The 27842-nt window shown below is 44.6% G+C and overlaps 1 protein-coding gene across 1 annotated transcript in view; it reads left to right on the top strand.

Annotated features, from left to right (window-relative positions):
- Nucleotides 1-3835: 3835 nt before the first annotated feature.
- CLIC4 (chloride intracellular channel 4) overlaps nucleotides 3836-27842 on the top strand; it is a 92805-nt gene continuing 68798 nt past the window's right edge. The window contains exon 1 of the mRNA XM_031008375.3: nucleotides 3836-4089. Within this exon, the coding sequence (XP_030864235.1) occupies nucleotides 4018-4089 (72 nt within the window). The 5' untranslated portion in view covers nucleotides 3836-4017. The remainder of the gene's footprint in view (nucleotides 4090-27842) is intronic.

The following is a 27842-nucleotide window of genomic DNA, read 5'->3' as shown; positions in this document are numbered from 1 at the left end:
TGGAAGAGCGTGACAATCCAAATGTTATGTCAGGGGTACATGAAACCATAGGATAAACATGGTACAGTCACTCACTCCATAAGCTATTTTTTTTTTTTTTTTTTTTTTGAGACAGAGTTTCGCTCTTGTTGTCCAGGCTGGAGTGCAATGGCGCAATCTCGGCTTACTGCAACCTCCGCCTCCCGGGTTCAAGCGATTCTCCTGCCTCAGCCTCCCAAGTAGCTGGGATTGCAGGCATGCACCACCATGCCTGGCTAATTTTTTGTATTTTTAGTGGAGACGGGGTTTCTCCATGTTGGTCAGGCTGGTCTGGAACTCCCGACCTCAGGTGATCCATCCGCCTTGGCCTCCCAAAATCCTGGGATTATAGGCATGAGGCACTGCGCCCGGCCCACTCCATAAATTTTTATTGTGTACCATGAGCTGTCCTCTGAGCCAGGAATATAGCCATAAACAAAACCAAACAAAAAATCCCTGCCCTTATGGCATTTATGTTCTAGTGGGAGAAGACAGACAATAAGCAGATAAATAGGTAGATATGTATCAGAGGGTTGTAAGTGTTATGAAGAGAGATCAAGTGGAGGGTGGAGTGAAAGATAGCAACTTGCAACGTTGCATAGGGTAGTATTTGGGGAGAGCGCTCTGAGAAGATGACATTTCAGCAAAGAGCCAAAGGAAGTAAGGGAGTGGGAGTTGCAGAAATTCTGGGGGAAGAATGTTCCAGAGAGGGGGAAGAGCAAATGCAAAGGCCCTGAGGCCACAGTGTGCTTCGCATATTCAAGGACTAGAAAGAAGGCCAGTGAGGCTGGGGTGGAGAGCAAAGGGGAGAATCGTAGGAGATGAGGTCAGAGGGGTGTGTGTGGGAGGAGACAACATGTCTCCACCCATCTTCAAGATTTCTGTGTGCTATAAAAACAAGCCTGAGTAAAGAATGTAAAGCAGGCATGAATTTCAAAATTCGAAGAGGAGACTTGACTGCAATGTGCTTAGGGGGCCTCCCCTGCATAAACATCCTCTTTCCCTTTCACCCACTCCCAGGACTGACTGCCCATCCATGGGAGCCATATGAGGGCGGAACTTGGGAAACTGTAGGTGTGACTGTGACTAGGTCTAAGCACAGGCTCTGGGTCTGAGCCTCTTCCTGGGGGGCTTCCTGTTGGGTAGGAGGAGCCCAGGAGATCATCACCACCTCAGGACTCTGTAGAGAATGCCCCTGGCTTCCTCCTAGCTAAGATCTCTGTTTAGTCAATGAAGCCTAAAGGACCCTGGTCTGTTCCTCCTTCCATACTCTGGTGCTGTGAGGCCAGTTGGAGCCTGTGACGGGCAAGTCACCACCGGGAATATTTGCTGCCTCTAACTCAAATTTTTTTTTTTTGAGATGGATTTCGCTCTGTCGCCCAGGCTGGAGTACAGTGGCGTGATCTCGGCTCACAGCCACCTTTGCCTCCCCGGTTCAAGCGATTCTCCTGCCTCAGCCTCCTGAGTAGCTAGGATTACAGGCATGTGCCACCACACCCGGCTAATTTTTGTATTTTTAGTAAAGATGGGGTTTCACCATGCTGGCCAGGCTGGTCTCGAACTCCTGACCTCAGGTGATCCACTCGCCTCGGTCTCCCAACGTGTTGGGATTACAGGCATGAGCCACTGTGCCCGGCCTCAATTTGATCAATTCTCAGGTACATTGAGTTTCTGCTGAATTGTTTTTTGGCTTAGATCTGCTTTGAACTGATTCACCATTTGGTTCCTTTTTGGTAGGGCAGAGAGGGTGGATTCTGGAAGGAAACTTTGCTTCAGTTCATGATTCTATGAAAAATTAACACGGTTCAGTCCAGAGTCCAGTCAGTCACTTCAGGATTTTCATGGTTCAAGCCCCCATCTAAGGGGAGCCTCCTGGAATTTATTTATTTATTTTCAACGAACTAGCCGGGCATAGAGAGAGTAGAATATGATGCCACATTCTAGCCTGCAGGGGTGGTAGGGACAGAATAAGTCTCAATGCAGTTAACAGCCATACTGACGGAGCAGCACATATGGTAAGGCAAGAATCAGTAATTAGCCCCACCCACTTCTAGATAATGAAACTGAGGCTTAGGGGTTTTAAGGACACTGCCTTGTCGGATTTGAACTTAAACAGTCAGACTACAGAGCACGTGTTCCTGACCACTGGGATACACTGGCTCTTTCACAGAGCCTCTGTGAGAAAATTTGAGCAACTTGCTTTGGGCTGGCAGAGGAAGAAACTGCAAGTTTCACTGTATTTTCATGCCTACGTACAATTTGTTCAAACATTCTGGTATGTGCTAGGCACCGAGGATATGGAGACAAACCTCCCATGTCTGGGCCTCCTGGAACTCATTATTTATCCCAACCTGGGAAGTTGGGAGGAGTAGCTGTGAGTCAAGTATTATGGAAAGTCAGAAAAGGGCACAAGTAATTGTTTCCAGAGGAGGTGAAATTTGCCCCAGGCACTCAACAGCAGCAAACTAGGACCAGGTGCCTACAATCTCAAGGCAAGCACAGCTCTTGCCCTCGGGGGCTTAAATCCCAGGGCAGTTTAACTGGTTTGCGGACCACCTACTTCAGAATTGTCCTGGTGCTTGCTAAGATGTGGATTTCTCTTTTTCCCAGAGGATCTGGGAAACACAAAAAGCGGGGCTGCGTGTAGCACCTAGGTGATTCTGATGCACACTCAAATTTGACAGGTGAGCCGGGGGGAAGAAATGGGTGTGGGCAGTGGGGAACAAAATGGACAACGACTTGGAAGTCCTTAGTGGCCTGCAGGCACTGAGATTGCAGTTCAAGATCTTGAGCTTTGGGAGTTGTTACTCTCCAAGGGCTAGCTCAGAGCCTGAAACACAGTAAGGTTTCATAAATATTTGTGAATATGCGCCCGGCGCGGTGGCTCACGCCTGTAATCCCAGCACTTTGGGAGGCCGAGGCGGGCGGATCACGAGGTCAGGAGATCGAGACCATCCTGACTAACACGGTGAAACCCCGTCTCTACTAAAAATACAAAAAATTAGCCGGGCGCGGTGGCGGGCGCCTGTAGTCCCAGCTACTTGGGAGGCTGAGGCAGGAGAATGGCGTGAACCCGGGGCAGAGTTTGCAGTGAGCCGAGATCGCGCCACTGCACTCCAGCCTAGGCGATAGAGCCAGACTCCGTCTCAAAAAAAAAAAAAAAATATATATATATATGTATATATTTGTGAATATGCTGGCTGCCAAGATCGAAACGATCAGGAGCGTCAAAGGGAAAAACGAAGTCAGAGGCAGAAGAAAAAGGTGTTCCCCAGGCGATGAAAACTTTCCAGTAAGTTGTCTTGGAAAAGGCAGCTCCGCGTAATAGAGGGACTTGGGGAGGTGGCCGCTGCGGGAAAGGGCGATGAGTCCTGGGGTGCTGCAGCGGGGGAGTGGGTAGGAGGCGCCTCCTAGCTTCCCCAGGCCGGCCGAGGCATGAGGTCACCTGGCACAGCAACAGCAGCAGCTGCGGAGGACGCGCAGGCGCTGCGGCGGGAGGCAGTGTCAGGCTCGGGCCCCTGGGGAATTCCTCCCCCCCTTTCCCCCCCGCGCCAGTCCCCTAGAGAGGCGTACCCGGGTCCCGCCCGCCAGAGCCTGCGCTTTGTACCGCCCACCAAGGCCACGCCCCCTACCAGCTGTGGGGCGCCGCAGAGGTCCTTTCTTCGGCTCTGGAGCGGTCCCTCCGCCTTCCCCGCTCGAGGCCACGCCCCCGTGCTCCTGCCGCCTTATTTTCCCCGGAGAGTCCCGAGGCGCCGCGCCTTGGCCCTGCCTACAGCCCGAGGCCCCGCCCCCGGCGCCCCTCCCAGCCGTTTGAAGCGGCTCGGGCTGCGGCTGGCTCAGAGTGGCGCGGGGGGCGGGGGGCGGTGCTGAGGAGCTGAAGCCGTGGCCAGCTCGACGCCGGACAGTCCAGCGAGCAGCACGGCGGGAACCGGCAGCCGGAGCAGAAGCAGCAGCAGCAGCAGCAGCCCTCGCCGTTCGCGGAGCGCAGCCGAGCCGGCCATGGCGTTGTCGATGCCGCTGAATGGGCTGAAGGAGGAGGACAAAGAGCCCCTCATCGAGCTCTTCGTCAAGGTGAGCGCTCGCCTCGCGGTCCCGCCCGGCAGATCCCCCGGCTCCCTCCCGGCTGCGGGGAGCGGCGTCCCGGGGCTCTCCTGAGGCGCCCCCGCTCGGCGCCAGCACCCGTCCCGCTGCGGGCTCCCGCGCCCCCGGCCCATTGTCTGGGGGCCGCCCGCGCCTTCCCGCCTCCGAGGGCCCGTCGAGGGGTCCGGGTTGGGGACCCGGGCGGCGGCCACCGTCTCCAGCGCGTAGGCATCGGCGGACGCCACACCGGCGTCCCGCGCCGGGGTGGGTCGGGAAGAGCCCACGGGCGGGACTTGCCTGCCCCGGGGCCCCAGCGCCGGGCGCGCGCGGGTCCTGTCACCACCCCCCGCCCGGGCGCCGGGGCCCGGCCCCACCCGCTCCCCAGCGCTCCGCTCCGCCGCCCGGAGCCCGAACTGCGGCCGGCCGCCCGACGAGCTTTCAAACGAACTTCTTTGAACGCGTTTTTGAAAAAGCATTTGCTCCCCACTGGTCTGAAACGGAGACTTTAATTTTCGATGCAATCTTAAACAAATTTACCAAAGAGCAGGTGCTCTTGGACCTTCGGAAAAGACCGAGATTCCCAACTTGTGTTTTTCTGTCTTGGGCATTTACTGGCTTTCTCGTTTCTCAAGCGCGGAGTGTTCTGTATGATGCAACATTTTGGCTTCTCCCCCCGGCGTTGCTGCTTCGGGAAGGATTGTGTGTGCCCTTTTGTTTTGAAAGAAATTGAGGGAGAGAATTCTTAACTTGCTTGGGCTTTAAAGGGTTGGTTTTCCCTTGTGTCTTCAGCTTTCATGTCGTGGAATTTATTTGCTTACACATACTACCCCTCTTCCTTTGCTTTTCTCTTTAATACTTTTTATTAGCAAAGGAGAGAGTCGAAGTTATAAACATCTGGATCCAGCTCCTTCCCTCAAAACTTAAAAAAAACACTTTGAGCTTCTTCCAGCCACTTAAAAAGCCAGGCTCATTCAGAGCTAGGCAACATACCGGAAAGTAAATGGTCATCTAGAACTGTTGGGTTCTTTTTTTTCCCCGAGTTTTTACTTTAAAGAAAGGACATTTCAGGATGTGTTTAAGAGATAGAGAAGGGCTGGGCGCGGTGGCTCATGCCTGTAATCGCAGCACTTTCGGAGACCGAGGCGAGGTGGGAGGATTACTTGAGTTCAAAAGTTCGAGTCCAGCCTGAACAAGATGGCGAAACCCTGTCTCTACAAAAAAATACAAAAATTAGCTGGGAGCGATGTTACGCGCCTGTACTACTCTGGAGGCTGCGGTGGGAGAACCGCTTGAGCCCGGGAGGTCGAGGCTGCAGTGAGCCACGTCGCACCACTGCATTCCAGCCTGGGCGACAGAGCAAGACCCTGTCTCAAACAAAAGAGATGGAGAGAAGAAATAATCTGCATTTACCTCTGCAGTCTTCAGGAATGACTGGAACAGTGTTTGCCTTAGGATTTTCTTTCAATTGTCAATTTTCGATTTTTTTTTTTTTTTTTTTGGTCCAGGGAACTGAAACAGCAGACAGGTATAGAACCCCCAAAATATCAAAGCGTTTCGGTTACTTCGAGTGGCAGATATAGTACTTTGAGATGCGTAGAATGTAGGAAGGAACCTGAAATACAAGAGGAAGGAGGCCGGGCGCGGTGGCTCACGCCTGTAATCCCAGCACTTTGGGAGGCTGAGGCGGGCAGATCACGAGGTCAGGAGATCGAGACCATCCTGGCCAACATGGTGAAACCCCATCTCTACTAAAAATACAAAAATTAGCTGGGCGTGGTGGCGCGTGCCTGTAGTCCCAGCTAATCGGGAGGCTGAGGCAGGAGAATTGCTTGAACCCGGGAGGCAGAGGTTGTGGTGAGCGGAGATTGCACCACTGTACTCCAGCCTGGGCAACAGAGCAAGACTCCATCTCAAAAAAAAAAAAAAAAAAAGAAAAGAAAGGAAGGGTGGTGGGTGGAAAACAGCATGGAGAAGGGAAACAAGTGGGCCAGAGATGAGTTAAAAAAATTTTTACTGAGTGAGGAATAGGAAGGAATTTCCATAAACTCAAAAAAAGTGCATCCATGAATAATCTGTAAAACATGATACTTAACGGTGAAACTTTAGAACAGTAGTAAACTTAGAATAAGATAAAGCTACTATCGGGCGGGGTGAGGTGACTCACACCTGTAGCATTTTGGGATGCCAAGAGGGGAGATCACTTGAGGCCAGGAGTTCGAGACCAGCCTGGCCAACATGGTGAAACCCTGTCTCTACTAAAAATAGAAAAATTAGCCAGGCATGGTGGTGGGCCCAGCTATTCGGGAGGCTGAGGCATGAAAATCGCTTGAACCAGGGAGGCGAAGGTTGGAGTGAGCCTGGGCGACAGAGTGAGACTTCGTCTCAAAAAAAAAAAAAAAGATAAAGCTATTATCAGTTATGGCTCTATTCAGCATTCTATTATTCTATTGGAGGAGCTAATCAAAGAAGACAAGAAAAATTAAGTATCTGAATTAGGAAGAGATCAGTGCTTAACGCCCTGCTTACTATTAATTTCATCTTTCAGTTAGAATAGCAGAGGGGCGTGGTGCAGTTTTCCAGACTTGAGTCACTTGCATCCCCTTTCTGTTTTTCATATTTGTGTTGAGAACCACTGAAAATCATCCTTCCTATCACTAGTTGTAAGCCTTTCTCACTGGGCTTGGTGGCAGAGAATCAGTGTTCAAGTCACAGTTCTTTACTCCTTGGTTGGGTTACCCTAGGTAGTTTGTTTTCACTCTTTAAGCCTTGTTTGTCTCATTTGTGAAATAAATGTTTTCTGCTACCCAGTGATTCAACATAGGCAAACTTTGCACTGATACAGATCAGTTTTTTTTTTTTTTTTTTGAGATGGTGTTTCGCTCTGTCACCCTGGCTGCTGGAGTGCAGTGGCGTGATCTCGGCTCACTGCACCCTCTGCCTCCCAGGTTCAAGTGATTCTTCTGCCTTTGCCTTCCGAGGAGCGCATGCACCACTACGCCTGGCTGATTTTTGTATTTTAGAAGAGACTGGGTTTACCATGTTGGCCAGGCTGGTCTCAAACTCCTGACCTTAAGTGATCTGCCTGCCTTGGCCTCCCAAAGTGCTGGGATTACAGGCTTGAGCCTCTGTGCTTGGCCCCTAGACCAGTTTGTTTGAAAAGGGAAAAAAGGACAGGTAAAATGTGGTAAAGGGCATTCTTGATCTCTTCTCAAAACCTATGTGTGGGAAATGCAAATGGGGGAAATACCCTTGTAAATATAGTTATTTTGAAAGCAGTGGACCAGGTGTGGTGGCACACTCCTGTAATCCCAGCCTTTTGGGAGGCGGAGGCGGGTGGATCACTTGAGGTTGAGACCAGCCTGGGCAACATGGCGAAACCGCATTTCTACTAAAAATACAGAAATTAGCCACGCATAGTGGTGCATGGCTGTAATCCCAGCTACTCGGGAGACTGAGGCAGGAGAATTGCTTGAACCTGGGAGGCGGTGGTTGCAGTGAGCCGAGATAGTGCCACTGCACCCCAGCCTGGGCGACAGAGCGAGACTCCATCTCAAAAAATAAAAATTAAAAAAAAAAAAAAAAGAAAGTAGAGAGGGTGCAGAGGCTGTGGTTGTCCAGAGTGGTATGTTGAACAGTGTTAACCTGCCAAGAGGTATCTGAGTTTGTAAAAGAAAACTATTTACAGTTGAAGCACATAGCATGTATAGAAATTAGAAATTTGGTGGTGGCGCTAGGGGAAAGGCCAAGAGATGTAATGGGGCTTTGAGCCTACCTGTCTAGCTAGCACTGAGCTTCACATTTAAGAGAGAGAGAGATGAGCACCTTCTCAAATAGTATGACTGAACTCACAGCTGCATTTCCTTCCTTGTGAGTAGTTTTTGGAGTTGTCTGCCTGTGAGCCCATTAACTCCCTGTCATCTATATAACAGCAGGATGGTTTTTTTGGTTTGTTTTTGTTTTGTTTTACCCTCAACATCTGGAGGATAGATAGGATGCCCTCTCAAAAGTAAAAAAGGCAGCTGGGCTGTGGTGGCCCACGCCTGTAATCCTAGCACTGTAGGAGGCCAAGGAGGATGAATCTTTTGAGCGCAGGAGTTCTAGACCAGCCTGGGCAACATGGCGAGACCCTTTCTCTACAAAAACTATTTAAAAAATTGCCAGGCACAGTGGCTCATGCCTGTAATCCCAGTACTTTGGGAGGCTGAGGCAGGCGGATCTCTTGAGCCCAGGAGTTTGAGACCAGCCTGGGCAATGTAGCAAAACCCCATCTCTACAAAAAATATAAAAAATTAGCTGGGTGTGGTGATACATGCCTGTGGTCCCAGCTGAGGTGGGAGGATTCCTTTAGCCTGGGAGGCAGAGGTTGCTGTGAGCCGTGATCGTGCCACTGCACTCCAGCTTGGGTGAGACCCTATCTCTAAATAAATAAATAAGTAAGTAAGCTGGGCCTGGTGGCCCATGCCTGTAGCCCTAGCCCTAGAGGCTGCGGGTGGGAGGATTGTTTGAGCCCAGGAGTTCGAGGCTGCAGTGAGCTTATGATCATGTACCTGCACTCCAATCTGGGTGACAGAGCAAGACCCTGTCTCGAGGGGAAAACAACAAAGGCTTATAATGGCAATCATCCTCAACAGTGGAGATGCTCTCTACCCCACCCAGAGGATCCTGGTAGGTGTATATATTTCCAGCTGGGAACCACCAACAGATACGGTATATTTCAGACCTTTTAGCAAGGGCATAAGGTCCCTTGTAATCTGGGTTTCTTTCTTTCTTTATTTCTTCCTTCCTTCCTTTCTTTCTTTCTTTCTTTTCTCTCTCTTTTAAGACGGAGTTTCGCTCTTGTTATCCCTCAGCCTCCCGAGTGGCTGGGACTACAGGCGCGCACCACCACACCTGGCTAATTTTGTATTTTTAGTAGAGACAGGGTTTCTCCATGTTGGTCAGGCTTGTCTCGAACTCCTGACCTCAGGTGATCAGCCTGCCTTGGCCTCCAAAAGTGCTGGGATTACAGGCGTGAGCCACCGAGCCTGGCCTACTGCCGGAGTTTCTAATCCAGTATGTCCAATTACTAATTGTGTATCGCAGGATACATCACTTAAACCTGTCTGTGCCACATCTGCACAGTTGGGATATTAGTAGAACAGTCCTATGGGATAAATTAATATATGTAGTATGCAACAATCTTAGAACAATGTCTAGTACACAGTAAGCAAATAAATGCTAGTTGTGTATAATTTTGTATGAATATATATTTATATGCAGATCTCCCCTACTAGATAGACAGTAAATTCGTTGAGGATAGGGTGTGCATATGGTTCAGAGTGCCTGCAACTTAAGAGGATGCCAAATGTTTGAAATGAGATTGTGGCCTTCTTTCAGAGAATTCTGTTGTTGAGCATTTTGTTGTCAATGTATGTCTCTACCATGCTTTGGAATTAGAAACCACTTACTGAGGTCCCGATGGTTGGAGCATCAAAGCATGGTTCTTCATCCTGATTTCTCTAGCCTCCAGTCTCCAAACCCAGTGTAATTTTATGTACTCACCTCTTTTTTTCTCCATTTAATACTTCCAGTCTTTTTTTTTTTTTTTTTTTTTGATATGGAGTCTTGCACTGTTACCCGGGCTGGAGTGCAGTGGCACGATCTTGGCTCACTGCAACCTCTGTCTCCCGAGTTCAAGCAATTCTCCTGCCGCAGACTCCCGAGTAGCTGGGGTTACAGGCACCCGCCACCATGGCCAGCTAATTTTTTGTATTTTTAGTAGAGATGAGAAGCTAATTTGTATTTTTAGTAGAGACGGGGTTTCACTATGTTGGCCAGGCTGGTCTTGAACTCCTGACCTAGTGATCCACCCGCCTCGGCCTCCCAAAGTGCTGGGATTACAGGCGTGAGCCACCGTGCCAGTCTTTTATATATTTACTAGTGTTTCTTCTTGGCTATGTCCAGAATTTGGGGAACCAAGATTTTTGTTTGGGTAAAACTAAATATTAACTCTTGAACCACAAATGAGAGCAGTAGAGATGGGGTTTCTCCATCCAGCTTGGCCAACATGGCAAAACCCCGTCTCTACTAAAAATACAAAAATTAGCCGGTCGTGGTGGCGGGCGCCTGTAATCCCGGCTACTCGGGAGTCTGAAGCGGGAGAATCACTTGAACCCGGGAAGCGGAGATTGCAGTGAGCCGAGATTGTGCCATTGCACTCCAGCCTGAGGGTCAAGAGCAAGACTCTGTCTCAAAAACAATCAAATCAAAAAACAGAAAGTAATCCCTTTGCGGAGTTCAGTTTTATGGGCTGGAATTTAAACTTGTTGTTGTGCCACTGTGAACTGGGACCATCACTGTCAGCAAGTAGTCACCAAGCTGCTGGGATTGGGGTGGTGTTTGTAAAAAGTTAATCTGGTGCAGGGTGGCATAACACATAAGAGTCTGTTTCTTTTGAGATATTTGGCAGAGGTTCCTAATGTGCATGGCCTCTGGAGCCAGACTGCTTGACTTGAATCTGGCTTCTAGTATGTCAGGCAAGTTTTTAAGCTCTCAGTGCTTCAGTTTCCTAACTTCTAATATCAGGATAATAATAATAACAATTTTATATGGTTACTGAGGGGATTAAGACTGTTAATCTGTGCATATTAGTTAGGCTAGTTTAAGTTGCTGTAATAAGTTATCCCCCCGCAAACAGTGGTTCAAATATGATGGAAGTTTATTTCTCACCCCTCAGTCCAGGAGAATGTCTTAGATGTTAGCGTGGCTTTCCTCCTCAGAGTCATTAAGGGACCCGGGCTCTTTCTAGCTTATTTGTCCACTAACTCCCAGAGCATTGTCCTCTTCTGAATTGTCAAAGTTGGTGGGTGACAAGTACTGTCTGTTGCCAGTGGGGGGTGGAAAATATGGAGGAAGCATATCTTAAGGGCCCCAGCTCAGAAGTTCTACCTGTTACTTCCGGTCACATTCTACTGGAGAGAACTTAATCACATAGCTTCATCTGCAAGAGAGGCTGGCAAGTGTGGTCTAACCGTATACCATCCTATGTAAAGCTTTAGGAAGAGTGCTTGACACATAGTAAACACTTGCTTTTGTCATCGATAATAGTTTATTATTATTATTATTTTTTTTGAGACGGAGTCTCGCTCTGTCGCCAGACTGGAATGCAGTGGCGCAATCTTGGCTCACTGCAACCTCTGCTTCCCGGGTTCAAGCGATTCTTCTGCCTCAGCCTCTGGAGTAGCTGGGACTACAGGCGCGTGCCACCATGCTCAGCTAATTTTTGTATTTTTAGTAGAGATGGGGTTTCACCGTGTTGGTCAGGATGGTCTCGATCTCCTGACCTCATGATCTGCCCACCTTGGCCTCCCAAAGTGCTGGGATTACAGGCGTGAGCCACCACGCCCAGCCTAATAGTATATTATTTTTAAATGTGGGCTCTATTAGTAGGATCAGGGAGTTCTGTAAATCATTGAAATTACAGTAAAAAATTCTAATGTGAAGCTTTTTTTCTGGAAATTCCTAAACCAAGGCTAAGAACCACTGTTCTAAAAGAAGTAAATAGTGGAATTCTTAGAGTCAAGAATAGTTTATATAAGCAAGGTATAAAAGAAGGTCTTGGGCTAGATGATCACAAAGGTCTCTTCTAGTTATTATTAACTATGACTTAAAGAATATACCGGCATGAACTAAGTGCTAATACTGAGTTAAGTACTATGGAAGATATAAGAAAATTAAACAGTTAATTTCTTTAGGTTTACAAATTTTATTGGAAAGAAAACAATACAAGATGGTCCATGCTTAAAGAGTCAAGTGGGGCTCACATTAAGTAGGGCTAGGAGACATGGGGAAAGATGGAAGGAGGCTTAAACTTGACCTTGAAAAAGGAGGTGAATAGGTGGGTTCGGAATAGCCAAGAATGGGAATGTGAGTTTTGACATCATGTGGAAACTCCTTATGCAGGAAACAATTGGTAGATTGATACCTAGGAAGGAACCAGGAGTGATTCAGATCTATAGTGCCAGGGAGACAAGTTATTTAAAAGTTGAGGATGAGACTTTTAAAACCTAACTTGGGTTTTTGTTAATGTATACATTTTCCTAACCTTTTTCATTCTCCCCACACTTTCCTGTGTTTTTGGATTGCTGTCTGTTCAATAACTTTTCAGTGGCACTTGGGAAGGTGCAAATGGATTGTACAGATGGACTGTTTTGACAGTTTAAAGTGGGAATTCTTTATATTGTTTCAAGGGCAGGCTTCAAACTTCCCGCCCATCTTTGTTTTTTCAAACAGAAAAAAAATGAAATAAATTTTGTGTAGGAAATGATGCTGAAAACTGTTCTGGTAATTAACAAAAGCTAACTCAATATTCAGACAATATTACCTTGAATCTAATTGATTTGCCATTCATTTGAGGTTTCCGGGGGGGAAAATTCAGGAGACAGAAATGAATGTAAAGTATAAAGTTAATGAAAACCTATTATTTTAACTTTTTGCCTGAGCTGTTCCTGAAGACCTAACAATGCTACTTTTGGCAAAGGCCAAATTTGATGATTTTGGTTTAATGTAAAAACCTGTGAGAAAGGAGCCTAGAATGGGGAAGAGGCAGGAGGCTTTGAGCCTAGGAGACTGAGCACACGAAAAGCTTAACAGAGTATTAATAATGATAGGAAAGAGGCAATTGGGAGAAGAACCTGGCTGTCACGAAAAGTGACAGTTGGTTTGGGAAGATGCCTGCAGAGGTGCCTAGAAGCCAGTAAGTAAGGATGGTGAGCCATCCTTTCCCGCTTCCTGTTTCGTTAGAGCTGTGGAGCCTCCGTGTTCTGATGTCCCCTGAGTAGGGAATTGTGAGTCCATAAAAGGAAAATGTGTTAGGCAGGATGGGAAGTGTGATTAAGGCATGAGTTAAGATTTTGGTCAAGTAGAGGAGTAAGCTAGGATGGGTTTGCCCATTTTAGACACTTGTATAGAGAATGGAGAGGGACTTTCTGAAGGAAAATAACATTAGGTCATGGTTACCTATTGTCCAAGGATGATTTAAGACATGTAAATGTAATTTAGGGCATCAGCTGGTGAATTTTCTCGTGGCTTTTAATTATATTGTCTATTTCGAGACTTGCCTCTTATCTCTCAGTGGTCAGTTCCAGATATTGGTATAAGAAATAAGAAATAACAATGATAGGCCCGCTGCCGTGGCTCACACCTGTAATCCCAGCACTTTGGGAGACCGAGGTGGGTGGATCGCCTGAGGTCAGGAGTTCAAGGCCAGCCTGGCCAACATGGTGAATCCCTGTCTCTACTAAAAATACAAAAATTAGCTGGGCGTGGTGGTGGGTGCCTGTAATCCCAGCTACTCAGGAGGCTGAGGCAGGAGAAATGCTTGAACTCGGGAGGCAGAGGTTGCAGTGAGCTGAGATTGTGTTACTGCACTCCAGCCTGGGCGACAGAGTAAGACTCTGTCTCAAAAAAAAAAAAAAAAAAAAAAAATTGTAGGCTGGGCAAAATAGTGAGACCTCATCTCTATAAAAACTAAATTTTTGTATTTTTAGTAGAGATGGGGTTTCACCATGTTGGTCAGGCTTGTCTTGAACTCCTGACCTCATGATCTGCCCGCCTCGGCCTCCCAAAGTACTGGGATTACAGGCTTAAGCTACCACTCCTGGCCCCATCTCTACTAAAAATACAAAAATGAGCTAGGCATGATGGTGCACGCCTGTAATCCCAGCTACTCAGGAGGCTGAGGCAGGAGAATCTCTTGAACCCGGGAGGCGGAGGTTGCAGTGAGCTAAGATCACACCACTGCACTCCAGCCTGGGCGACAGTGAGACTCTGTCTCAAAAAAAAAAAAAAAAAAAAAAAAATTAGTCTGGTGTGGTGGTGGTGAGTGCCTCTAGACCTAGCTTTGGCAGGCTGAGGCCGGAGGATCACTTGAGCCTGGAAGTTCAAGGCTGCAATGAACTATGATTGTGCCACTGCACTCTGGCCTGGGTGACCTATGGAGATCCTATCTCTTAAAAAAAAAAAAAAAGAAAAGAACTATCATATAATTAGCCTTATATGGTTTCTATTTTTTCCTTTATTTAAAATAAAACCAAAAAACAAAATTAAAAAAATAATAATAAAACCAGGATAATGTGTTAGTCTAATTTATGAAAGTGACAACTTAGTGCAGATAAATAAGACTGTATTTGAAAATTGTATCAAATGTAGACTAGGAGTATCTTAAATTTTAACTTTCTTTTTGAGAGGGAGTTTTGCTCTTGTTGCCTAGGCTGGAGTGCAGTGGTGCGATCTCGGCTCACTGCAACCTCCCCCTCCTGGTTTCAAGCGATTCTCCTGCCTCAGCCTCCCGAGTAGCTGGGACTACAGGCACGCGCCACCATGCCCAGCCAATTTTTTGGTTTTTTTTTTTTTTTTTTTTTTTTTTGAGACGGAGTCTTGCTCTGTCGCCTAGGCTGAGTGCAGTGGCGCGATATCAGCTCACTGCAAGCTCCGCCTCCCGGGTTCACGCCATTCTCCTGCCTCAGCCTCCCGAGTAGCTGGGACTACAGGCGCGCGCCACCACGCCCGGCTAATTTTTTCTATTTCTAGTAGAGACGGGGTTTCACCGTGTTAGCTAGGATGGTCTCGATCTCCTGACCTCGTGATCCGCCCGCCTTGGCCTCCCAAAGTGCTGGGATTACAGGCGTGAGCCACCGTGCCCTGCTAACATTAATGTTTTGAAAAAGTAACTATTAGAACCAGGGCCAGGAACGGACCTGAGTTCAACATGCATATATTTTGTACCTTTAAGCATCCTTTCATAGGTTTCTTTGCTTTTCTTGAAGTTGAAATACAAGCTGTTTCTTGAAGCTGAAATAAACTAGGAGTATGACAGGTTTTCTTTCTCTTTTTTTTGGTAACAAAATTATTACTTCCAACTTACATGTGAATAACTCATTCTTATGAAAAGATTTAGTTCTCATTATAATATAGTTGTAAAAATGTCAATCGCCTGTAATAACTTAAGTATTGAATTTTACCACTGTGTAGCATAGCTATTTATTTGTGTATGTGGGAGAAGAAAAAAGAGAATCTGAACAAATGTTGGAGAATACAAAACCAAACAATCAGATGAAAGCTGAGGTAATTAAGAACTTTTTTTTTTTTGAAATGTAGTCTCACTCTGTCGCCTAGGCTGGAGTGCAGTGGCGTGATCATGGCTCACTGCAACCTCCGCCTCCCGGGTTCAAGCGATTCTCCTGCCTCAGCCTCCTGAGTAGCTGGGATTACAGACACCCACCACCATGCCTGGCTAGTTTTTTTTTTTTATTTTTTTTTTTGAGACGGAGTTTCACTCTTGTTTCCCAGGCTGGAGTGCAATGGCACGATCTCTGCTCACTGCAACCTCCGCCTCCTAGGTTCACGCAATTCTCCCGCCTCAGCCTCCCAAGTAGCTGAGATTACAGGCATGCACCACCACACCCAGCTAATTTTGTATTTTTAGTAGAGACGGGGTTTCTCCATGTTGGTCAGGCTGGTCTGTACCTCCAGACCTCAGGTGATCCGCCTGCCTCGGCCTCCCAAAGTGCTGGGATTACAGGCGTGAGCCACCATGCCTGGCCTAGTTTTTGTCTTTTTAGTAGAGACGGGGTTTCACCATGTTGGGTAGGCTGATCTTGAACTCTTGACCTTAGGTGATCTGTCTGCCTTGTCCTCACAAAGTGTTGGGATTACAGGCATGAGCCACTGCACGTGGCCTTAAGAACTTTTAAGGATTTGTGAATTCTCTGCATGTTTTCTTCTGCTAACAATCAGTTACTTTATTTTGGAAGTAGAGAACAGGTGGTGGATTACAAGAGTGAATATTCATTAAAAACTAAAGATGGACCAGGCGTGGTGGCACATGCCTGTAACCCCAGCACTTTGGGAGGCTGGGGCAGGAGGATCATTTGAGCCCAGGAGTTCGAGACCAGCCTGAGCAACATAGTGAGACCCTGTCTCTACAAAAAAACTAAAGGTGAACCAAACTAGATTATTGTGCTACCTAGGAAAACAGAAAAAGTGGTAGCTGTGAAAACAGACTAATCAGGAAAAAAAAGAAGGTGATTACACTTAAGAAATTAAATTTAAGCCTTGATCATAACACACACCCAAGACTGAAATGAAATTTTTTCTTTTTCTTCCTTTCTTTTTTCTTTTCTTTCTTTTATTTTGAGACACAGTCTTCCTCTGTGGCCCAGGCTGGAGTGCGCTGGTGCAATCACGGCTCACTGCAACCCCAACCTCCTGGGCTCAAGTGATCCTCTCACCTCAGCCTTCTAAGTAGCTGGGACCACAGGCGCATGCCACCATCCTTGGCTGCTTTTTGTAGAGATGGGGTTTCTCAGTGTTGCCCAGGCTGGTCTCAAACTCCAGGGCTCAAGCAATTCTCCCACCTCAGCCTCTCAAAGTGCTGTGATTACAGGCGTGAGCCACCGTGCCCAGCCCTATTTAGCCTTTCTCTGTTTTAGTTTAAATATTGGTCCTAAGTTTGAAAAGGTAATGTCATTTCCTTCTGCTTTCTAGTATATTCATTGTGTGTATTATGCTCTTTTTAAAAAAGTGTCTTTTTTCCAGTTATAAAAGCTATATATATTTACTCTAGACAACTTAGAAAACAATAGAAAAGCATAAATGAAGTAAAAATTACTTATAACCCCTTGACTAGAGATAGTTGTTGCAATTGTATGTCCTAGTCTTTTTTTTTTTTTTCCTCGTTCTTTCTCCCTGGCTGGATGCAGTGGTTCAATCTCAGCTCACTGCAACCTCTGCCTCCTGGGTTTGAGTGATTCTCCTACTTCAGCCTCCCAAGTAGCTGGGATTATAGGCACCTGCCACCACACCCAGATAATTTTTTTTTTTTGAGGCAGTCTCACTCTGTCGCCCAGGCTGGGGTGCACTGGTGCGATCTCGGCTCACTGCAACCTCCACCTCCTGGTTCAAGTGATCTCTTGCCTCAGCCTCCCGACTGGCTGGGACTAGAGACACGTACCACCATGCCTGGCTTATTTTTGTGTTTTTAGTAGAGACAGGGTTTCGCCGTTGTTCACCAGGGTGATCTCGAACTCCTGACCTCTGGTGATCTGCCCGCCTTGGCCTCCCAAGAGTTCTGGGATTACAGGCGTGAGCCATCATGCCCGGCCCTTAGTCTTTTTTTTTTATAAGTTTGCATGAATTATTATTTATTTATTTTTATTTTTTTATTTTTGCTTGCATGAATTATTGAGAATTTATATATAATATTTTATATTATAAAAAGAAATATAAAATAATATATAAAAGATCTATATATAGATCCTGCTTTCCCTAGTTGTTTATTGAATTAGATACAAAGTCTTTGATCTGGCATTGATCTAACTTGTATTTCCACTCTTAACCCCCACCGCAGCTGCAGATATGCCTCATATTCTATTTAGATTGGTCTTAAACATGCTCTGCACTTCTCTGCCTTCATGGAAGACTTTTGCTGATATTTCCTTCACTTGGTACACTTTTGGCTTTTCCACCCTCTCTCTGCCCCCAATTTCTGCTTGCCAGAATAATATCTGTTCTTCTTTCATTCATTTATTTAACAACTATTGAGACACTGTTGTAGGTGCTTGGATAAACCTAGTGAACAAAGTTTCCGTCATTATGGCAGTCATATTCAGTTGAGGGAGGCAAGCGATAAATGCTGGTGATTAAATGCTATGAAGAAAATGAAGTAGGTTAAGGAAATTTTTTGAAGTAGGTTAAGGAGTATTGACAATGATAGGGGGTGCTATTTTCAGTTTAACGGGGCATTCCGTTATCCCTGTGGAGAATGACAATTAGGAAGGCAAGGTCAGAAGCAGGGAGACTAATTAGAGGTGACTTTTCCAGTAATCCAGGCATGAGATGATGGTGGCTTGGAATAAGGTGGGAAGTTGCTGGATTCTGGATATATTCTAAGATGGAGACAACAGAATTTCCTGAGGGACTGGATGTGGAATGTGAGAGAAAGAGGAGTTAAAGATGATTCTGAGATTTTTGTTCTGAACAGCCAGAATGATGGAGTTGTCATTAACTGAGGTGGAAAAGGCCGTGGGAAGGGCTAGTTCTAATGGGGAGGAGATTAGGAGTTTAGTTTTTTGACATGTTAAATTCAAATTTATTAATACCTCATAGAACCTATCGTCTACTTGGAGAGGCATATGTTAAAGAAACATATAAATAAGGACAGTAGGTTATTATATCAAAGAAAAGAACAGGGCAACTTGAGAAAGAATGACAGGAAACCCAATTTAGATGGAGGCTCAGTGAGAGCTTTTCTGAGAAAATGACATGTAGGATGAGTAGTAATTAGAATGAGGGGAAAAGCCTTCTAGGTTGAAGGAATCAGCATGTGTAAAGGCTGGAAATAATCAGTTAAGGGTGTGACTGGAAAACAGAGAACAAAAAGTGAGCAGTAGAGTGAGGGATTGACAGGGGCCACATCATGGAGGGCCTTGTATGTCATGTGAATTTTGTCCTTAGTAGAAATGGCAGTTCTCAGATGGGTTTAAGTGAGGGAGCTTCAGGATTAGAGTTGCATCTTAATATGAGTAGCCTGGCTCTGTGGAAAATGAATTTAAGGGAGGCAAGAGTGGCAATAAGGACAACTATTTGGAGGCCATTGCAATCAAGAAAGGTGATGGTGGCTTGGATTAGGGAGGTGATGGAGAGAAGAGAATGGATTTGAGGTAGATTTTGGAAGTGGTGTCAATAGGAGGATGTTAAGGAGGTATGTGAGAGAGAAAAGCGTGAGAAATGACTTGGGTTTGTAATTAGAGCCACTGGTCAAGAGTTGCCGTTCATGGAGAGGGAGGAGGAGCAGACAGAGTTCAAGTTTTGACTTGTTGAGTATAAGATGGCTGAGATGTCAAGTGGAGATGTTGGTAGAAAGTTGGACATACAGATCTGTTCAGAAAGAAGTCTAGGCAGGGTAGAGACATCTGGGACTTGATGACATACATATATGTATATATGACATACACACACACACATAATATTTGGTATTTAAAGTGTATGAGGCTGGATATGGTAGCTCACACCTATAATCCCAGCACTATGGAAGGCTGAGGTGGAAGATTTGCTTGAGGCCAGGAGTTTTTGACCAGTCTGGGCAACATAGCAAGACCCCATCCCTGCAAAAATAAAAATAAAAAATCAGCTGAGCATGATATCACATGCCTATAGTTCTAGCTACTTCAGGAGGCTGAGGCAGGAAGGATCACTTGAACCCAGGAGTTAGAGGCTACAGTGAGATATGATCAAGCCACTGCATTGCCAGATGACGAGTGAGACTCTCTCTAAAGAAAAAAATAAGTGTATGAGATCATTGTGTGGATGAGTAAAGAGTAAGGAAAATGCCTAGAAGCAAGTTCTGAGGAACTCTAAACACTTAGGGGTTGGGTAATGGAGGAGAAGCTAGACAAGGAGAACAAAGAGGAACTGTGGGAGAACAGTAGTGAGTGGTGAGAGGAAAACTACTAGAGTGAGGTAGGAAGAAGCTAGGAGAGGTTTGTAAGGAGGGAGTGACCAGTTGTATCAAGCTGAGTGTTTGTTGGATTTAACACCCTGGAAGTTACTGGCAACCTTAGTAGTAACAGCTTTGGTGGAGTAGTGGTGGTGGGAAGTCATAATACAGCGGGTAGAAGAATGAAATAGGAAGTAAGAGACTGGAGTCAGTGTGTAAAGCCAACTCTAACAAGAAACTTGGCTATGTAGAAGACACAGGTTGATAGCTGTAAAGGGGGATACATATGAAGGTAAGGCTTTAAAAAGTATGAGCTGTAAGAGCTGGGTTGAATGCTGATTTATTAGAGAAAGAGGTGGAAAATTAAACAGAGACATGGTTTAATGGATGTCCTTCAAGGAATCTCCCAAATGGCCACCTATTCCACTAGGTCCCCCTCAGTGGTATGTATTGCTTCTTCGTATGAGTTTTCATACAACCTTCCCTCCTACTTCTTTACTTGAGGCCAAGTAAACTCTGTGAGGAAGAAATTTTGTTCTTCATCTTTGTATAAGCCAGACTGTCCAACACTATGTTTTTTTGAAGAACCAGCTAAGACAGGTTCTTCCTTTTCCTGACCCCCACACTCTGCAAGTACAAAAACCATTTAGTTGGTCTCTACTAAAGAAAGAATTGGCTGGGCATGCTGGCTCACTCCTGTAATCCCAGCACTTTGGGAGGCTGTGGTGGGCAGATCATCTGAAGTCGGGAGTTCGAGACCAGCCTGACTAATATGGAGAAACCCCGTCTCTACTAAAAATACAAAAATTAGCCGGGCGTTGTGGCGCATGCTTGTAGTCCCAGCTACTTGGGAGGCTGAGGCAGGAGAATCACCTGAACCTGGGAGGCGGAGGTTGCAGTGAATCGAAATCATGCCACTGCACTCCACGACAGAGTGAGACTCCGTCTCCAAAAAAAAAAAAAAAAAAAAAGAATTAAGTTCAAATCTATAGTCTGGCATTCAAGTCTATGACCTTCATAGTCTAGCTCCAATTAATTGGACAAATTTATCTCCTACTTCTCCTGGGTCTTACAGTCCAGCTAAATTGAACTCTTCTTTGTTTCCATATGAGCTATCTTGTTTCCCTGAAGCAACCTTTCCCATCTCTTCCATTCCCATTTGTTTAAACTCCATAATCCTGTAAATCTCCATTTAAATGTGTCTGCCTTTGTTAATCCTTCAAGATTCATATTTCATGCCTCTTATATGACTCTTCGGTTATCTATTTTGTTGATAGTTTTGCATGTATGTCTTATCTTTGCTATAATAAAGTAAGCTCCAGGAGAGTAGATTCCTTGTCTTATTCATCTCTGAGTCCACCACGATATTTAATAGATTGTCTGCCTCATAATAGGCGTTCAGTGAGTCTTATTGAATGAGTAAATGCACTTAAGTATAGTTGATAGACCTTAACTTACTGCTAGTAAATTATAGTTGGCTAAAAATATTCTTTATAAGTGCTGTGCTTTGGAAAAGGATCATCTGTTTAGTAGCACTGTTTGGTGGGTAGTTGTTGCCCAGGCTGGAGTGCAATGGCACAATCTCTGGCTCACCGCAACCTCCACCTCCTGGGTTCAAGCGATTCTCCTGCCTCAGCCTCTCGAGTAGCTGGGATTACAGGCATGTGCCACCACACCCGGCTAATTTTGTATTTTTAGTAGAGACGGGGTTTCTCCATGTTGGTCAGGGTGGTCTCGAACTCCCAACCTCAGGTGATCCACCTGCCTTGGCCTCCCGAAGTGCTGGGATTACAGGTGTGAGCCACCACGTCCGGCCGAGGCTCACACTTATAATCCCAGCACTTTGGGAGGCGACGCAGGTGGATTGCGTGACCAGCTGGACAACATGGTGAAACCCTGTCTCCACAAAAAATGCAAAAATTAGCTGTGTATTGAGGCACACGCCTATGGTCCCAGCTACTTGGGAGGCTGAGGTGGGAGGATTGCTTGAGCCCAGGAGGCGAAGTTTGCAGTGAGCCAAGATGGCGCTACTGTACTCCACCCTGGGCGACAGAGCAAGACCCTATCTCAAGGGAAAAAAAAAAAAAATTCATACTCTGGTATCTTCTGGCATTTCACAGAAGGGCATCTGGATTCCTGCCAAAATTGATTATTTTGTCTTTTATTAAAAATAATCTTTCAGGCAAATTTGAGATTCACCACTAAAGCCCTAAATTCCTTTTTATTTACTTTGTGTTTTAACTCTCTCTCACTGCAGGTTTGTTGTTGTTGTTGTTGTTGGTTTTTTGGTAAGTACAGAGACTCCAAATTTAAAAAACTTTTCATTAAACATGTCTTTACTAAGTGCCTACTAGGAACTGCTCTAAGCTCTGGGAAGCAAGAAAATGTACCCTCAGATGTCAGTAATGAATGAGCTATAAGGAAGGCGTACTATATACAATTATCTTAGATGGGATAATATTTTCCACTAGAGTTATTGTAACTCACTGCCTGGGAGGCCTTTTCACTTCTAGGAAGATCTGGTTTTCCTATATTTAGAATAGATACTGTTCCCATTGACTTCGTTTTCTGTTGGATTTCTTAAATGCATGAGATAGAAGAAGTATATATGGAAAAGCATTTCATATTTAATTGAAATAATATATACATTTATGGAGTGCTTTCTATGTGTCAGGCACTGTGTTGACTACATCTATGAAATATTAACTCATTTGATTGTTACTCAATAAAATGTTTGCTGAAGGAATATATAGAAGCTTTTATTTTTTTCCGTGCACAGGCTTAATTTCAGAGGAGGTTGGGAGGAAAAGAAGAAATAAAAGATCACATGGTTGGGAAAAAGCAAATGCCTAACAAGAAGCCAGAGAAATAGGTCGAGAGGGTGATGCAAATGACTGGGCTCAGTTCATATTTTAGATTGAAATAAACAGATTTACTTGTTTTTCCTTGCAAAGTAAAAAAGTTTTAAGGGAGAGTCTGCAACTGTGTTTTGACCCTGAGCATGTGGCTTGATAGCCATTAAGATTAGGAGTGTTGAGAGCAGCTATTGTCCTGATGACTCAGCAGGAACCCCTGTGTTAGATTATACCGTTGCCTCCGTATTGCATGTAAAAAGTTCTTTATATCTTTTGAAATATTTGAGATCATAGATCCCAAAATCAGAGCCAGGGATGATTGTTTACTTGAAGTATCATTTGTATTTTTCTTTCCTTCTTTTTCTTCTTTCTTTCTTTTTTTTTTTTTGAGACAGAGTCTCGCTCTGTGACCTAGGCTGGAGAGCAGTGACGCCATCTTGGCTTACTGCAACCTCCACCTTCTGGGTTCAAGCAATTCTCCTGCCTCAGCCTCCCAACTAGCTGGGATTACAGGCGCCCACCATCATGCCCGGCTAATTTTTAAAATTTTTTTAAATTTTAATTTTAGTTTTTTTTCTTTTGAGATGGAGTCTCGCTCTGTTGCCAGGATGGAGTGCAGTGGCGCGATCTCAGCTCACTGCAGCAGCCTCCACCTCCCGAGTTCAAGCTATTCTCCTGACTCAGCTTCCTGAGTAGTTGGGACTATAGGCGCGCCACCACGCCCAGCTAATTTTTGTATTTTTAGTGGAGACAGGGTTACACCATTTTGGCCAGGATGGTCTCGATCTCTTGACCTCCTGTTCCACCCACCTTGGCCTCCCAAAGTGCTGGGATTACAGGTGTGAGCCACCACGCCCGGCCTATATTTTTAGTAGAGACAGGGTTTCACCATGTTGGCGAGGCTGATTTTGAAATCCTGACCTCAAATGATCCACCTATCTTGGCCTCCCAAAGTGCTAGGAATATAGGCATGAGCCACTGCACCTTTTTTCTTTTTTTTAGATATCAGGTCTTGCTATGTTGCCCAGACGGTTTTTTTTTTTGTTTTGTTTTGTTTTTTTGAGACGGGGTCTCACTCTGTCACCCAGGCTGGAGTGCAGTGGCACAGTGTCAGCTCACTGCAACCTCCGTCTCCTGGGCTCAAGTGATTCTTGTGCCTCAGCTTCCCTAGTAGCTGGGACTACAGACATGTGCCACTGCAACTGGCTAATTTTTTTGTATTTTTAGTAGAGACAGTTTCGCTATGTTGGCCAGGCTAGTCTTGAACTCCTGGCGTGAAGTGATCCGCCCACCCTGCCCTCCTGAAGTGCTGGGATTATAGGTGTGAGCCACCACGCCTAGCCAGTATTTCTGTCTAGGTGCTGAAATAGTTTCTTTTGGAATTGAAGACCATTCGAATTAATATTTCAAGTAGGCAATTGAGTCATCATAATGGAAGACTGGATCTTTAGTATTATGCTGTTAGAGTATGCAGTGTCCAATCTTTTGGCTTCCCTGGGCCACACTGGAAGAAGAATTATCTTGGGCCACACAAAAAATACACTAACAATAGCTGATGAGCTAAAAAAAAAAAAAAAAAAAAAAAAAGAAAAAGCAAAAAAACCTTATAATGTTTTAAGAAAGTTTATGGATTTGCGTTGGGCTTCATTCAAAGCGGTCCTGGGCCACATGTGGCCCACGGACCTCAGGTTGGACAAGCTTGATATAGTGGCTAAGAGTGTGGACTCCCGAGCCATGTGGCCTGTGTTTGAATCCTAGTTCTACCCTTCACTAGTTGCCTTGGTGTCCCCACTGGGGTAATCTTGGGCTTTTGTAAAGATTATAAGAGTTAATATAAGAAAAGCCCTTAGAGTCTAACTCATAGTAAGCCTTGTTTGCTTACTATTTTGCCTTTAGGAATGCAGAATTAAGACCATGTTGGCTTGGCCTATGGTTAGTTTGTATATTCAATATACCATATGTGGTTTCAACCTCCAGGATTAGAAGCATCTGCCAGACTGCCACTACCACCAGGTGGGAACTTTTCATTCTTTATCAAAAGAGCAGGGTTAGTACAAAAAAGGTTCAAGGTTAAGCTTGAGTTTGCTCTTGAATTAACTTCAGTGAACCCTGATCCTGTTGACACTTACTAGGTAACTAAAGGACAGTCAGATTGGACTCTGCCATCTTAGTCCATCGGCCTCAGCAGCTCTTTCTGGACTTGTAGCTAAAGCTTGAGAGTTCATTAGTAGTGAGAATGTTTTTCTTTTTTTCCTCTCTCTCTTTTTTTTTAATGTGAAAGCACAAAAGCAAAGAGGAATCATCTATGACATAGGATCTTATTGGTTCTGTACAAATACTCTTAATTAAAATTTTTTAATTAAAATTATATATATATATATATATATATATATTTTTTTTTTTTTTTGGCGTGGAGTTCCGCTCTGTCGCCCAGGCTGGAGTGCAGTGGCATGATCTCGGCTAACTACAACCTCTGCCTCCCAGGTTCAAGCAGTTCTCCTGCCTCAGCCTCCCAAGTAGCTGGGATTACAGGTGCTTGCCACCACGCTTGGCTAATTTTTGTATTTTTAGTAGAGACGGGGTTTCTCCATGTTGGTCAGGCTGATCTTGGACTCCTGACATGAGGTGATCCGCCCTCCTTGGCCTCCCAAAGTGTTGGGATTACAGGTATGAGCCACCACGCCCAGCCAAAATTTTCATTTTTTTAAGATATGGAGATCTTGCCATGTTGCCCAGGCTGGTCCCAAATTCCTGAACTCAAGTAATCCCCTTGTGGTGGCGTCCCAAAAGTGCTGGGTAAAAGTACTTTTGAATTATGGATTTTGGCTTCCTGTGCTACCAAATTTCACTATTTCTTGATTTTTGTGGTATTCACCTTTACAACTGAACAGGTCATATATTAACTAGCCTTTATCTAATGCTTTCTTTAAAGGAAATGTAGACGTGCTTATATTTTTAACACATCTACATTTCTCTTAAAGAGAAGAAGAGATTAAGCTCTTTTTATTTAATTTGTCTGGAAGAAGTTGAGATAGTGTAGATCTATAAGTTTTATATTTAGTAATTTTTAAGGAGTAAAAATGAAGTCTCCTAATTTTTCTAGACTCTATCTAAGATTATTGTTTTTAGACTTTTTCATCTTATACCACAATGGGATGATAAAGCTTAAAACATTAACATGTCGGCCGGGTGCGGTGGCTCACGCCTGTAATCCCTGTACTTTGGGAGGCTGAGGCGGTCAGTCAGGAGTTCGAGACCAGCCTGGCCAAGATGGTGAAACCCCATCTCTACTCATAATACAAAAATTAGGAGGCATGGTGGCATGTGCCTGTAGTCCCAGCTACTTGGGAGGCTAAGGCAGAAGAATCACTTGAACCCAGGAGGTGGAGGTTGCAGTGAGCCGAAATTGTGCCACTGCACTCCAGCCTGGGCGACAAAGTGAGACTCTGCCTCACAAAAAAAAAAAAAAAAAAAAAGAAAACTTTAGCATGTCTGTAATTGGTAGATATAATCTCTATCATTTATTTAATGATAATTAAAAATAGCGGGGCATGGTGGCACATGCCTGTGGTCTCAGCTACTACTAGTGGGGCTGAAGCAGGAGATTGAGGCTGTAGTGAGCCACTGTGATTGCACCACTCCACTCCAGCCTGGGTGGCAGAGTGAGACCCTGTCTCAAAACGAAAGAAAACAAACAAAAAAACATAATGTAAGAATCATGAAGTGACTTTAAAATCTTCATTTTATAATAATGTTATAAGTTTTCTGAAGCTACTTAATTTATCACTATACAGAATAAACAGATATATAAAAAATGATCAGTAAGTTTTTGTTTCCCTACTAAAGCCAGAATAATGGTCATGAGGTAATAGATAGCATTGGGTGCTTACTATGGGCCAGGCACAGTGTGCCAGCCGTTTGCATGTGTTAGCTAATTTAATCCTCATATAAACTTTGAAATAGGTGCTATCAATACTGTTTAACACATGAGAATTAGAGAGATCATTGTTTGGGTATGGTTGCTGGGCCAGTAAGTAGCAGTACCGTGATTTGTACTAACGTCTTTGGGATTTCAGAACCTGAATCAATAACTTTGTTTATGTTATTTTTCTCTATTTATTTGAAACTTGAATGCTTTCCTAACAGAATTTCTTATGTTCTGTTTTCAGTCACCCTGAAAAAGAAATTCTGAGAATATTTAAGGATATTTCTAAAACATACTAACAACTAGTGAGCCTAGATGGTTCATTAGATGACTTTGGTTGCTTTCAGTTCTCTTGGTAAAATTTGAAAGGCAACTAAAATTTCCATTACCTCACCTCGTTGCATTTTGGGGGCCTGGTTAATTAGTATTTTATAAAGCACTTTAGAGGGTTTATTTATAAACTTGTTAAGGAACCTGACTTGAATGTCTTTTTTTTTTTTAAGGCAGAGTTTCACTGTTGCCCAGGATGGAGTGCAGTGGTGTCATCACAGGTCACTGCCACCTTGACCTCCTGGGCTCAAGTGATCCTCCTCCTTTAGCCCCCTGAGTAGCTGGGACTTGCAGTGCCACCATGCCCAGCTAATTTTTTTTAAATTAATTTTTTGTGGAGATGAGGTCTCACTGTGTTGCCTAAGATGGTCTTGAACTCCTGGACTCAAGTTATCCTCCCACTTTGGCCTCCCATTACAGGCATGAGCCATTGTGCTTGGCCTCACATATTTTGATTTTAGGATTGTTTTCCAATTGAGAAATGTCTAAATGGTTCAAGTTTAACAAAAATCATATACTAATTTGTTAGTTATTTTTCTGTGAGTTCTTTTCTTTCTGCCCTCTCCCTTTCTCCCTTCCTCCCTCTTCAGAGGTTGGTAGAAAAAAAAAAAAAGGCAAGGAAGTTTCTTTTTGTGGAGAGAGGAAATGACTGTTGGTTCAAGACTTTATCCATATTAGGTATAAACTAAATATAGACGTGTAATCCAGGAGTGAAGTCACATCTATAAAGTTTCTTAAGCAAAGCTAATGAGATCAGCCAGTGCTTTTGGATCTGTTTTTTCCCCCCTTGCTTTTGGCTCACTTACCAAACTGATTAGTCTTATAGTCTGCCTGCCTTTGCTTCTTTAAAAAAAAAGAATAAAAAAATTATAAGGAATCTTTCTGTAAAACAAGCACACAAATTTTTAAAAAGTTGCTTTGTATATGAAGCATAGTTACTTATGCCTCCCTTTGAGGGGAGGTTATAAATAAATTAGCTTCTTTAATTTCTTGACCGTGTCATTTTCCTCACACCAATTCTTCTTCTTTTTTTTTGTTTTTTGAGTTGGTTTTATCCTTGAGTCTTTGTCACATATTTTTACTGTGAGGCTGGACTCATCTTTGTAAGTTGTAAGAAACATGTGTTTTACTTACTATTTTCTTGGTTTATTCCATTTTT

The sequence above is a fragment of the Gorilla gorilla genome, chromosome 1 (genome assembly GCF_029281585.2).
Source record: "Gorilla gorilla gorilla isolate KB3781 chromosome 1, NHGRI_mGorGor1-v2.1_pri, whole genome shotgun sequence".
NCBI classification, from domain to species: Eukaryota; Metazoa; Chordata; class Mammalia; order Primates; family Hominidae; genus Gorilla; species Gorilla gorilla.
Note: the sequence above shows the minus strand (reverse complement) of the source record. Positions and strands in the feature narration are given on the sequence as shown.